The 14064-nt window shown below is 37.3% G+C and overlaps 1 protein-coding gene across 6 annotated transcripts; it reads left to right on the forward strand.

Annotated features, from left to right (window-relative positions):
* Nucleotides 1-259: 259 nt before the first annotated feature.
* Nucleotides 260-13808, forward strand: LOC18424740 (biogenesis of lysosome-related organelles complex 1 subunit 1). 6 transcript variants are annotated; one of them, XR_002279347.2, is made up of 6 exons: nt 260-413; nt 3888-4126; nt 6655-6752; nt 11873-12046; nt 12227-12918; nt 13133-13808. XR_002279347.2 is itself a non-coding variant. In XM_006829314.4 (4 exons), exons 1-3 carry the CDS (start codon nt 311-313, stop codon nt 6748-6750), a joined length of 405 nt encoding a protein of 134 aa, XP_006829377.1. In that variant the 5' UTR covers nt 260-310; the 3' UTR covers nt 6751-6752; nt 12227-13284. The 6 variants fall into 6 exon arrangements, 3 of the variants coding, with proteins under 3 accessions (XP_006829377.1, XP_020517399.1, XP_011629135.1); XR_002279346.2 differs by having other exon boundaries at nt 12227-13761; XR_016061748.1 differs by having other exon boundaries at nt 3888-4093; nt 12227-13761.
* The last annotated feature ends 256 nt before the right edge of the window (nt 13809-14064 follow it).

The following is a 14064-nucleotide window of genomic DNA, read 5'->3' on the forward strand; positions in this document are numbered from 1 at the left end:
TATTTTTTGGGATTTAAAATTCTTTTTTTTTTTTAATATTCATATATTTAGATATTGAGATGATCAATTACCAGGTTTTTCAACATTAAAGGAACCTTTTCCAATGGATTTTTGAGGTGGTTGCAACCTTTTATAAACTTTTTCCATGAATGATGTAAATTATTCCAGTACACTAAAAGGCCTTCAGGGGTATAATGGACATTTCAAGAAAAAAGACGCCATCGCCACTCCACATAAGGGTTATGGGGAAAAAGAAACCACAGATGTTATTTAAATTTGACAAATATGCCATTCACTAAAAAGGGGGGAAATGGAGAAGAAAGGAGGCGCAGAGAGTGGGAATTTAGAACAGGCCTTAGTCCATTTGGTGCACGAATACAACCACAAGACCCTTTTTATCAGAGAAAAAACAGGTGTTATTGCTCTTTTAAGCCACATATTTCCGTTGGTTTAATCTAAATTACCAAAAATTTGGCTTTTCTTTTACTAGGAATAATTGTGTTAATACAATTCAATCAGTTTCTTCGTAGTAGTAATTCAATGGGCATAATTTTTTCTGTAATATTTGTTTTTTCATGGCATATAATTGCCCTTCTGCTGAAGAATAAGAAAAAAGAAAAGAAAAGAAAAAAGAACCTTTAGATTCCTGTTTTGTGAGAAATTATGTAAAGTGTTTGTTTTTCTATTGTTTATCGAGACACCCACAAACCAATTGTGCCAGGTATCCATGGACTGGTGCAACTTGGGATCATGGGTTTTGTGAGATTCAAATTGAATGCATCTTAGTTTTATCATTAATGTACCCTGTATTTTTCATTTTTGGTGGATTCTTCCTGTTTAGATGATTGTGTATACATTGTATTTGATTAAATGTTTTGTTGAATACCATTGCATCCAGTTTAAAATTTTTAGTTCTTCTTGTGGTTACTATGCCATGCACTTATTGGTTGTATTCAATACTTTAATTGGGTTGATCATTACCAGCCATGTGCATAGGGCTGAAGCTGCTCATGGGCTTCTGAATGTTGTCTTCATCACATTCAGTTTGGCTGTAAATTTGTTGCTTTAGATTGTTCATGCAACATATGTAGAATGCTAAAATGTCAAAACCAATAAATGTCTTGGCTCTAGTTGGGGCACCCAACAAATCAACTACATAAATTAATTTCAGCACAAGTATGAAAGGCACCTTGGAATGGAATTTTGAAGTATATTTAACAATGCTGGTGCAAACTCATTCAATTACTTATGAATCTGATCACAAGGAACCATGAAGCAGTCCAAAATGGATTACCAACATTCTATGTCTCATAATTAGCTAATTGTCCATCCTGGAATTATTGAAGCTTGGTATAAACCGATCTTATCTGTGTTGGTCTCCTCAAATTAGTTGGGAAGGTTAGAGGACGTTATCTGATACTCACTATAACTCCCAACTACATGGACAACTTCTAATGCTCAGAGGATTAGTATTTTTCCCTTAAGTATGAAGAGGAGTGGTGAGCGTTGGTGGCAAAAATCGTTTTAGCATTGATGACTATGGGGATTTATTTTCTTGATCATGCATCTTCAAATGAAGATTAGGACTTGGAGTCGTCCTAGTCTCATTATATCTTGGATGGAAAAATTTGATTTGGTGGCTGGGAACTTCTTTCTTCAATGCTTAGTTTTTTTCCTAATTTGAAAATTCTTTCTCCAATATTAAGGTAAAGAAAATTTCTCCAATACTTTTTTGGGCCTTTGTTCATTTACTTGGTCATCCTTGATTGCTGAACCCACTATCATTTCCCTTGATATTCTGGCAACAAGCTTGAAATCTGTAAGTAAAACATGGCCTTCTTCTTCTTTTGGGAGGGGTGATCTGGGGTGATCTTGTGAGATCCATGGTAGTCAAGTTGTCTTTCTTGTCATCTTCAGTTGCCTAAGATGTTTAAATTTTTCAAAACAGTGCATATAGAAATTATTCTGTACTTCTCTTATGGTTTCAAATTACTGGATACTTCATAACCTCATCGATTATGTTTCTGCTTGTTCCTGTTTTTCTTTGGGTGTGATCAAATGCATCAGAGGTTTTTTCTCCTTAGTTAGTAGTGGTGCAATTTGGCTGAGGAGTCTAAGTATGAAGTGCTGGTACTACAGAAAGTAGCAACCAAGTTGAACCCACCATGCAACTTCAATTAAATTTAAGCAATGTCAACATCCACTTTATTATATAATGAATGAACAACTTACAACCGAATGTACTAAGAACCAATGAAAAGAATAGAAGTAAACATAATGATGAGTATAGGAACTAACGTGGATTTAGGGTGGAATTTCATCATATTGCCAAGGCTGGCCAAAACCATCATTGGCCATATGGTACTCTTCACATTCTTCAGATTATGCATTGATCACACCCTGGACATACATTTTGGGCTTGAGCTTGGCAAAGGCACATGTGATACTTTCTTGGTTATTTGGTAACTTTCTTGATAGAAAGCACATCTTTTGATGATTTTGTCATTGTAAACTGTGAGTTACATGGAGAGAAACAAATAGTTTGATTTTCAGAGTGTATATTCTAACAATGAGGTATACAGGGCACAAAATAATGATTGCATCATTTCTTGGGGTGTAGTCAACAAGTTGTTTTCTCGAAATATGGTGTATTATCTGTTTTTAATATGAAACATGTTGTCACAATAATTTGAAGCCTTGTGCACAATATGAGCTGTTCTTGGGACTTAGATCTTCAGCATTGGTGGTTGCTTCCTTTGAAGCCACCGCCCTGTGGAACTGTAGCCCATCTGTTGTAGGGTTCCTCTTTAGGGGTCAGAAGGATTTCTTCTTAAGGTATTTGTGAGATAGCAAATGATTTCCTTGTAAGGTCTTATTCAGAAAGGGGAGAGTTGACTTCTTAGCCATTGATCACCACTAGTTGCTCCCTTAGAATTTGCTCTATATGTATTTGTTTTACTTACCCTATTCTGGTACTACAGGTATGTGGCATATTATTTTATTTACCAAAGATAAGATGCATGTAATTCTCGGTACTGCATGCATCTGACATATAGTACTATGTACTAGGATTTTGTTGTACAGATTATTTCTCTGAAAAGGAAAGAAAAATGTGGAGTATACAATGTTTACCCTGCATAACTTTGTTTATAAGAAACTGAGTCTGCCGTCAAACCAAGTTGGGCGATTGTTGTAGTCTTGTAGATGAAATTGTTTGATGTACCGGTTTCTTGGTCCATCCAGAGAACCAAAAAATTAATGAGAAATGGACTTATTTATATTTAGCCCTTCTTCTATTTACCACCATTGGCCGGGCCCATACTGGTTCAATTTTCTGACAAAGAAAGGGTAGCCTCATTGGCATGGCTATGTAATGCCTATGTTGCACAAGGTGGCGTGGCTGTGCGACCACTATTTCATAAGCAATACTAGACAACACTATGTTTATGTGGGGTTCATCGTAGTGCACATCTTAATACTTCTTTATTCAACAAATAAGGATGGCAATGGATTTTTGCTTCTTAACGTGAAGTCATAAACTACCAAGAAATGCAAAAGTCAAACATAATGAGTTGTTTTTTTTATTTTATAGAATATCAATTTCTTAAAAAAATTTAATTACTTAACTAAAATATGAACTAAAGGAGAACAAAAATATTTAAATATTATAGAATGACTTTTTTTAAAATATTTAATGCAAATTTAAATTTTAAAAATTATGAATTAATCAGAATGTTGTATGGATGCTCTGCCGACCTAGGGAGACCTAGTAATAGTCTGTAATTTATGCATTTTGAATTAACTTTTATGGTTTGTGAACAAACTTAGCAGCATTTTGATCATATTGTACTCACACCATTTTATTTGATGTCCCATTTTTTGGATAGAGAATGCTAAGAAAGATGCTTTGAGGAGTGGGCTTCATGTTTCGGGACTTCTGGTTGATAGTGTTAATGGTGGGGTGCAAGAATCCTTTATAAATGAGAAACGAATTGAATTTGAGACACGTGCATTGGCGAGTACTATCATGCGCTATACAAAGCAAACAAATCAGTGGCTTGCTGCTTCCCATGCTATCAACTCTGCGATAAAGGTGATATCTCTTCTGATTTGTCAAAAACAAAAGGTGATATCTCGTCATTAGCCTTCATTCTTTATGTTGTGGCACAAATTAGGTCTGCTCATTTTTTATATCACTGGGCAATCAATCTATACAAAATTTAATTTTAAAATCCTGTTCGTGGATGTGTTCCCACTCTGGAATGGAATTTTCGTAAGTGATTGTTTCATCTTGACTGTCGGGGTTCCAACATTTTGGACTCCATGCCATCGTGTTAGGGTTGGGGTTTGAACTTATAAAGTGCTTAAGTTGGCTCAATTTAGATGGAACTAGTGTTTTAAAAAACGCCGAGTCGAACCGGACTCGCCCGGTTCGACTCGGAAATCGTGAAAAGGGGACCGGATCGCCTAAAAAATCGGAAATCGTCCGGTTCTAGAGAGAACCGGACGATTCTGTACAGTGAATCGCCGATTCACTGTACGGAATCGGCGAGTCCAGTACGGAAATTTTTTTTTTTTTTTGTTTTGTTTTTGTTTTGTAATCCATTATAGATTTTTTTGTAATACTTGATCGATTTTTTTGTAATCCATGATCGAATTTTTTGTTTTTTTGTAACCCATAATAGAATTTTTTGTAACCCATAATAGAATTTTTTGTAATCCATGATCGAAATGTTTGTTTTCTTTTCTTGTAATCCATGATCGATTTTTTTGTTTTTTTTTTTTTTTTTGTAACCCGTGATAGAATTTTTTGTAATCCATGATCGAATGTTTTGTAATACATGATCGAAATGTTTGTTTTTTTTTTGTAATCCATGATCGAAATGTTTGTTTTTTTTTTTGTAATCCATGATTGAATTTTTTGTTTTTTGCTTTTTTTGTTTTTTGCTTTTTTTGTAACCCATGACAGAGTTTTTTGTAATCCATGATTGAATTTTTTGTAATCCATGATCGAACTGTTTTTTTCTTTTTTTGTAATCCACGATTGAATTTTTTGTTTTTTTTTGTTTGTTTTTTTTTTTAATCCATGATCGAATTTTATGTAATCCATGATCGAATTTTATGTAATCCATGATCGAATTTTATGTAATCCATGATTGAATTTTTTGAAAATTTGTGTTTTTTTTTTTTTAATCCATGATCGAATTTTTTTTTGTAATCCATGATAGAATTTTTTGAAAATTTGTGATTTTTTTTTTAATCCATGATCGATTTTTTTGAAAATTTGTTATTTTTTTTTTTTAATCCATATTATTCAAAGAGAAAATGAGAGAGATGATGATTCTGAGGCCACCCTATCCCAGCCATATTATTCACATATCGAGTCCCAACAGCAACAGTGTAGGGATGAGCACGAAATACTGTAAATTAAATGCTGAATGGCGGTTCAAGCAGGGAAAGAACATATCAATATTCTCATATTCATTCAAAAACATGAAAATTCTTAATGGAGTACCCTCATTTTTTATTGAATTCCTAAAAAACAATATTTATAATGAATTTTAATAAATTTTTCAGATTTTTTTTAAGCTTTATTCTGACCGATTCACCCGATTCACCCGATTCCCGATCCGGATCGCCGATTCGCCGATCCGGATCGGTTTTTTGGAAGCCCGATCCGGGTCACCGATCCATTTTTTAAACCATTGGATGGAACCATAGTTCATAAAATTGAGGTTTTAGAGTTTTGGTATGAGTGTCCTTCAGGAAGAAATTGCCTAGAAACCTGATGTTTAAATACTAAGGAAACATATATCTTAACATCTAATCCTTCGTTCAAGTCTCCTGGTGCTTGGTTGTTAACCATAGATTTAAAACTTGAAACCAGGGGGTTGAGCAACGACTTAATGACATGGTTTACAGATAAGAGTAGGACAAGCAATGATTGTTAGTCATACTAAAAATGGAAAAGAACCACAATGGATCTTGGACTGAATCTATTAAAACATCTGATACCAACCTTGCCTAGTCCTAATCCCTGAGATTTCTCTGAGAATCATATGCCCTTATATTTCTCTTTTTCTTTTCTTTTAGGTTTTGAACCCTATTTCTTGTGCTTTTGAGGATTTTGTTCAGATTAATAAAAGCTATACATATTAGATTGCAACTGCATTTTTTAGATTGCAATTACATTTTAGTCAAGTTTTGCTTGAAATTGCATTTTGGCCTTGGTAGAAACACGTCAGCTGTTCTATGTTTTTAGCTATGTGACAAAAAAAAATTAGCCAAATTTAATGTGGGTGTAGTTGTCTAATATTTAAATTTTGTAAGCTTTGGTGATTTTCTTCTTAAATTTATCCAAATTCAACAGAGTCCTAAATTTTGGCCTGCGCTATTTTGAATTTCTTCATAAATAAAGGAGCAATGAGGAATCTCATCCAAATTTCAATTGAAGGCTGCAGATTTCAATTTGAAAATGATTTGAAATTTAGAAGGTTGGAGGATTAGTCTATGGTTTCTTGAATGATTGGGCATTGGTGGATTTAGATAAGCATGGAACTTAGTGGAAATATAATAATAAATTGCTTTAAAAATTTATTTCTACTTTGCTTTGTTTATACTACTCTTATGTATGTTTGTGATACTGAATTGCAGGAGATTGGAGACTTTGAAAATTGGATGAAGACCATGGATTATGATTGCAAAAGCATCAGTGCTTCTCTGTGCAACATCAGCAAAACAAGACATTGAAGGTCATGTTATATTATATCTTCCCGTGATGTATTTAGATGATTCATTCACGAGTTTGTAGATGTGAATAAAAAATTCTGTATGTATGCGTACTCTGATGCAGAGTATATACAAGGTGTCTTGCGTTATTGATACTTCTCTATTGAGCATATTAAATTATAAAAGAATTGTTCAGTTTATCTTGAAGCCAGCATGCCTTACACCAAATATTGGGCAATTTTCTTTTATCCGAGAAATGGTTCTGTATGGTATGGAGAAGATGTTTGGGATTGGGCAATTTTTCCATGGAGAAGATGTTCTGTATGGAGAAGACTTGTTTTATTTGTAACTTTTACATTTTTAGGTATGTCTCTTACGCATTTGTTAGTTGCTTCAATTTTTTTATTGTTTCACTGATGATAGTAACACTGGATGCAACTCTTAGTATGTGACACTGTAAGTTATTCACCCTCAGTCATAAACATATGGTAGGTAACTAGAATAATTTTAAATAAGGGTACACCATTAACAGCTCACCTTGCCATCGAGGAATATACCATACTCTGCAACCCCCCTCTTTCCAGTCTTTACAACTGACTAATCACATGTCCTACTATCCTGGAAGAGCCAGCCCAAATGAAAAGAAAAATCTCATCCTATACAAGGATAACCCAAAAAGGAGACCTCGGTCTTACCCTTTGTGCAACCAAACCAAACCACTAACACCCGTATCCCCCTTTGAGTTGCATGTGTCGCACCACAAAGTCTTTTAGGGAAATTGGTAAGTTCTGTTGTGGTTTCATCATGGTGGAATGGAAGTCCTCTGGATTCCTGCCTCTTGCCACCTTACAATCGTGGTTGCAACTACTGGTCGTTCCATGATCCCTGAAACTTCCTAGCTTGCCGTTTGCTCTATACCTGGTTCATATTGCCCTGGAATTTAGATGTTATAACTATGAATATGTATATTTAAAACAAGTTAATAAATTTTGGGTTAGGTCCGCATGGACCCAGACCCAAATACTATTCAGGTCTAAGATTTGGATCCAGACCTGCGTCGGGTCCAAATCATGGATCCATACCCAGACATAGGTCAGGTCTACATGTCAGCTCTCGGGCCCACGCTGGCTCGTGGGTCCACGGGTCCCAATTTCCACCCCTAATTGGAAAATCTCCATATTTAGCATATTCATGAAATATGTGTTTTATCCCCACTGTGGTTCTTTTATAAGATGAATGGCGGGGATTACTCCTCTCTGTTTTTTGATGTTTGGGTCAGGTCCGGGTCCCTTAAAAATAATTTCAGGCCGATGCCTGGGTCTAGGGAGTTTGGACCCGGTCGGGTCTGGGTCCGGTTCCCACTAGTATATTTTTAGGCTAGGTTCGCATCCAGGTCTGGCCGGACCCAGACCCGACCAGACTCGTTGCCATCCCTATTTGCAATCACGAGCAGCATACTCCAAAGAACCATCTTGACCACGGCAAGATTCATGATCATGACCAAGAAGGATGGAAAACCATAATCTGCTAGAAAAGTTGCTCTAAAACAAAGAACCAGCACTTTTGCAGTTTGTACAATGGAATGCGCCAAAGCCTCAAATAAGTTTCACTTATGTGGCCAAAAGATGGACCCCAGTCAGAACTACAGACCAATCACCACATCACACATGGCACCTGAGGGACAATTCAAGAAAAAGTCAGGCCCGCCCTAGCAATAAATTCAAATCCCAAATTCAAATTTGAATTCAAATTCAATGATTTTCTTGCATCCCTTCATCTCCATTCATTCATGCATGCACCCTGTCTCTTCCCATTCACATATCCCTGACAAGAGGCTTCTATGTTGCTCGTCAATCGATGGCAATTGGGCATAGCGTTAATGGCCACATATGGATGGTTGGATGTGAGATGGCAGCAGTAGTGGGTGATGTGGACATCCACCTATCCATTATCATTGTTGCCGAATGAGTGGAGTGGCCTTACCCCTACTTCTCTCAGTGCCAAAACCCCACTCCTCTCCCTCATCACGAACAAATGCTCTTCCTCGTCAACACCTCTATCGTCCTGTTCCCTCACACATCAAATCTGGAACTCTGGCGTGCACAACTCTTATGATGTCCTGTAGTCATATTCGTCAAAACTCCTAGATATCTATTCTGCACAACTTGTCACCACACTAGACCCCTCTCTCTTTCTCTCTCATCCTGCATAATAGCTCTTGTTATTTGAAGCCTTCCACATCCCCCTTACCTCCCCCTACATACCTGTATATACAGTGAGCACATACTTTTGGAGCACAATGAGTACCCCTTGGCGGATCTCCCAAATATACAACTCCCAAACTCAAACGAAACACAAACTCCTCAACACCCTACTACAATCTCCTATCATCCCACTAAACTTCCCTTTCCCTACTTGAACAACACCCCCTGATCATTACCCTGCCAAACAACCACAGCCACAACTCGCTTTAACCTCAATGCAACAGCACGCCTAAATTTCAGAAGACTTCTCCCAATATCAAAGCTTCGTCTAAACTCCCTATGCTCCATTAAAAGCCTTCAATCAAAGCAGGGCAGTCTTCACGGGGGCAACAAAGGATTTGTACTTACCTTATACCCGCCTTCCCCAATAGGACACAATATCACCAGATAGTCAGAGACCTTAGAAACCCAAAACATACCTTAACACCCAAGATTTCAGAAAACTAATCTCCTAGCCCTACCCTTTTGCTATGAACCCCACCCCTCATCCTCCACATATAAGCAGGCCCCACCTGCCTCAGCAATGCACAGGATTATTTACCCTCATGAATAGGATCCCCAAATTGTTTACACAAATCTCAGAAGAAACTGACACCTCTTCTCCAGGCACATTCTTTCTGCTTGGTAGACACTGAGGAAGAATTGACAGGGCTGGAGGTAGCATTGATCTAATGCATCAGGTTAGAGTTGTCAATGGGTCAGTCAGCCCAGCCTGTTAGGCATAGCCCTAAAAAATATGGCCTGGTCCACAAAATGAGACCTGACGGCTGGGCTACCACGACCTGAGGGCTAGGCCGGGCCTGGGCCTGGGCCTGGGCCACAGCAGGGTAAGCCTGGCCCTGTGTTTTCCATTTTTTTTTTTTCTTTTGAGTGTATTAGGTCCAGCCTGGACTTGGACAGGGCCCATTGACCTGGTCTGGGATGGGCTTCACTACTGCCGATCCTATAGGGAACCAGGCGGGGACCTAGGAGCCACACCGACCATGACTGGCCCATCCCATTGCCAGCACTACTTCAAGTGATGGGCCTGTATATGATGGCTGCATAGATGACAATAGTGAGGCTTTCAAATGGAATGCCGCTAAGGGACTCAAAACAAAGGTAGATATACTAGGGAGCTTAGAATCTGGCCTGCAAGATTAACTATTACAAATCAGTGGCTGTGCTACCCCCTTTCCTAGACAACCCACAGCCACCTCAAGCTATCGATCACAAAAGGAGCTTTTTCAGACACCAACACAATCCACCCCATCCATCGAAACGAAGGTCTTAGAATGGAATATGCGGGAAGATTTCAGACTGCAATAACACCCGAAAGTATAAGCCTCATATTCTAAACATCACTGAAATCAAAATGGACGCCCCTAACTTGAAGCAAATCTGATCTGTGTGTGCAGGAGGAGCTTTTGACTTGGTCTTCCTCCTTGCCCAAGGTGCCTTGGGTGGAATTTAGGTCATTTGGACCCAAATTTGACCACGAAACTGATCTTTCCATTTCAAAAAATTAGCTGTTTCAATCATTTTCTCACTCTCTTTTGATGAAATCAGATGGAGGTTTACTGTTGTCTATGGCACCAATAAGCCTAACCTCTGTAGATTTTTGGATCGAATTAGACCAAACACATCCCTACTTTGTCTCCCTTAAATGTATTGGCAGTGTGTTTGTCACCAGATGGTCCTTTAGAAACACCAGGAGCAGCTGAATGACAGCTAGTGTGGAAGGATTCTTTCCCCATAGACATAACCTTATTGATACCCGCCTCAATGGTGCTCATTCACTTGGTTCCAGTGTTTGACAAATCGAACCGTTCTAGTATTCGAGTAACCGGTAAACCTGTCAGTTCACCCGGCCTAACCAGGCAGGTCCTGGCCGGTCCAAAACGTGTTAACAAAAAATAAAGAATTCCAAAAAAGTATGAAAAATATATTTTTAAAGTTAAATAAAACCAATGACAACCTTAAAAACTTCGAATAAGCTTAAAAAAGTATTAAAAAATGGATTTATAAAAAATTGATTTTTAATTGGGTACATTATATTCGAATAAGAAAAAGGAAAATATAAAAACAGGGATGATGCCTAAAAAACTCAGCAATCTTTGTCAAAAACATCAAAATTATATAAAAAATATTTATACAGCAATCCCACATTTTTTACAAATCTTTTTGGATTTCTTTTTGAAAATTTTTATTTACTTCGAGTTGTACACACAACTCCGGTAACTCAGGCCTCACCCTGAGTTACTTAACACGGATTAGCACAATACATCATCAGGAATGGACGTGTAGATTATGCTTTTACTTTTCCTGTGAATGTTCATTGCACAAGTAATTATGGCTCAAAAATGCAAGAATGGCCATATCAAAGCAGGTGATCTGAAGTTCATGAAGCAATACCATCTATTCACACTTATGCATTAACCATGACCGTTTTTTCCAAGATCCATGATGCAAGAGGCCAAAGACCCAAGATCAGTTTGAAACTTCTGTTATAGGGGCTTCCTACCCATTGCACATCTGTTATCGAAATTTTAAAGACTATGTTGTGAAAGGAAATATCCTCTTCTGGGAAACACCTTATATGAGGAGAGTTGGCAAGTAAATGATATCCGTATGAGGTTGTGATTGCGATGATCTCTGAGGTGCGATGTGCTTAATGAATTCGTGACACCAAAATGTCAATAGTACTCTAGAAGGAACTGGAGGAATGCAAGGCGACAGAAGCAATGCCCTCTAGCTTTTGTGCATAAAAGATTTCAAAACTCGTAAACAAGCTTTTTATTTTCTGGAACGAAGAAAAATGCAGTTAATCCCACAAGATAAATTTGTTTTGGTAAATATGAATTTTTTTATTAAAGTCTTTAAATCTTCGTATGTGACAGACCAGGCAATTTTTATTCATTTCGTCAACAGCCAACAGCATACCCAAAGAAACTGGAGGAATGCCCGGAGACAAAAGCAATGTTATCTTTTATTTGTGCGTCAATGATTTTCGAAACTCATAGAAGAGCTTCGGTTTTTGTGCATAATTAAAGTGCGAGTAGTTGCATGCGAAGGTAAATTTTCTTTCCTTATGAGACAATGCGAATGTTACTTTTAATTCCTTAAATCTTCAAATGTGATAAACAAGGCAATTTTCTGCTTGCTGCATAAAACTATAAATTGGTCTTAACTTAGGAAGCATATCACTGGAATTACTGTGATGACTGACATGTTGCATCAATGGTTTTTATCAGCTATAACGAAGAAACAGAATTCATACAAGCCAGGATATGAAGAAATGAATATGGCCTTCGTACTGAATTCTGTGGATTAAAGATCTATTTAATAGTGAAAGCACCAAAAAGATCAAAGATTGTGGTTTTGGGCTGGTACAATAAGATTTGCTCACTTATGCCAAGATACAAGATAAAAGATCGGAATCAACGTATGTAATATAGCTCTATCCACAAGGTGCTGAATAGCAGTGTGGCTTTTGAACAATGAAGTTCACTAGTGGATGCCAAAGAAGGTAAGAAGGTGACTTGTGCTACCGTTAATTTGCTGGGGAGTATGACAAGAAGTTGTTTGGTATGAGATCTCATCAATCTGAAGGTATGTTTGAAAATGAGGATTGAAGTTTTCCGTACCCTAAATGGGGAAAAACTTTCATGGATCCCGAAGTACTGTGTTATCATCATAGAGTAGAAGTCAATGAAGCAGACATCTACAAGTTTGCTTAAGAAGGTGCAGACATTAAAACATGCTCAAACAGTGTTAGTGCAAAGGTGAAAAAGAATAAGGTAGATCTCCACAAGACAAGGAGTCTTTAAGCCCCAGTTAGTGCACCCACTTTGTTACTAGCCTAACGGAATGCCGAAAAACGAGAATTAGCATCCTACTATTAATGATTGTTCCTCCATCACAACGACGGGTCTAGGCAGGTAAGGTAATTCTCTATGTGCCTCCATCACCCTTCACCATTAAAATATCTGAGAGAGGCTGCAACAATCTTGACATCCTCTTGCTCTTAAGAGCCAGATAAGGCCAAATTTTAAATCTCTGAAAATGTTAGCTTAATGTGGCCTTTAGATTGGCGTCATTAGATTGACTGTGACTACGTACCTGCATTTGTCATAAATCAGTCTTTTATATGCACACAGATCAGGTGCAATGCAACATCTTGTGGAACGCATGGATAAGACCTAGGTGGAAACTGAATTTTTGATGGTATCAAGATCGCATTTGAATTAAATTTAATCAGAATCAGCCATAGACATCTGGATAGATCATGTATCTACATAATAACATAAAATAAGTACTTGTGGTTCGAGAAAGGCGGAGCAGAACCTGCCCCATGCATGAGTATGATGAAAATCAAATAATGCAACAAACAACAATGAAAGATTTCTATTTGGAGAAATAGGAAAGGTAGGGAAGACTTCCTTTTGCTAGCACACAACTTTTGAAGATTTTTCATGGTTGAATCATTGCAAGAAAAGAAGTATCAGAGATTCAAAGATTCAAGACAATACTATGCAAATGGGACCACTTGATACCAAATCTTCCAATCCACATACTGCTAAACTGTAAGAAGAAGCCAAAACAAGGGGAGGCTGTCCTGAAAGCTTGGTTTAGAACGTGGCAGCCATAGGTGTTCAAAGTTCTTTGGCAACTTTGTTGATACTTGCGGAGTGTGTCCTGCAAAATGCGCATGCGCTTGTCGCACACCATCACCTTCCAATCTTTTAATGGGTCGGTTGTAGCAGTTTTGATTGCTCGTTTTCCGTGACATGTCATTGGATGCTGGAAACGATTCGGTAGGCTTGTTGGACCAAACGTACCCACTAACAAAAAAAATCAATATATATATATATATATATATATATATATATATATATATATATATATATATATATATATATAAAGTTATGTTAGGATGTTCACACTATGTAGTAATTTATCATTGTATTCAATAAAATTTGGACAAATATATACTTTTGTATTGGGTTATGTTAAGATGCTCACACTATGTAGTAATTTATCATTGTATTCAACAAAATTTGGGTAAATATATATCTTTGTTTTGTATATG

This window comes from Amborella trichopoda, chromosome 8 (assembly GCF_054954075.1).
Source record: "Amborella trichopoda isolate Santa Cruz 75 chromosome 8, AtrichopodaSantaCruz75HAP2 v2.0, whole genome shotgun sequence".
NCBI lineage: Eukaryota > Viridiplantae > Streptophyta > Magnoliopsida > Amborellales > Amborellaceae > Amborella > Amborella trichopoda.

Excerpts from the sequence above, each read along its gene's own strand:
- LOC18424740 (XM_020661740.2), top strand. The coding sequence starts at position 311 with ATGGAGAAGAAAGGAGGCGCAGAGAGTGGGAATTTAGAACAGGCCTTA. Across the intron at positions 414-3,887 it reads TTTTATCAGAGAAAAAACAG|AGAATGCTAAGAAAGATGCT; the intron begins GTGTTATTGCTC and ends TTTTTTGGATAG. Across the intron at positions 4,127-6,654 it reads TGATTTGTCAAAAACAAAAG|GAGATTGGAGACTTTGAAAA; the intron begins GTGATATCTCGT and ends ACTGAATTGCAG.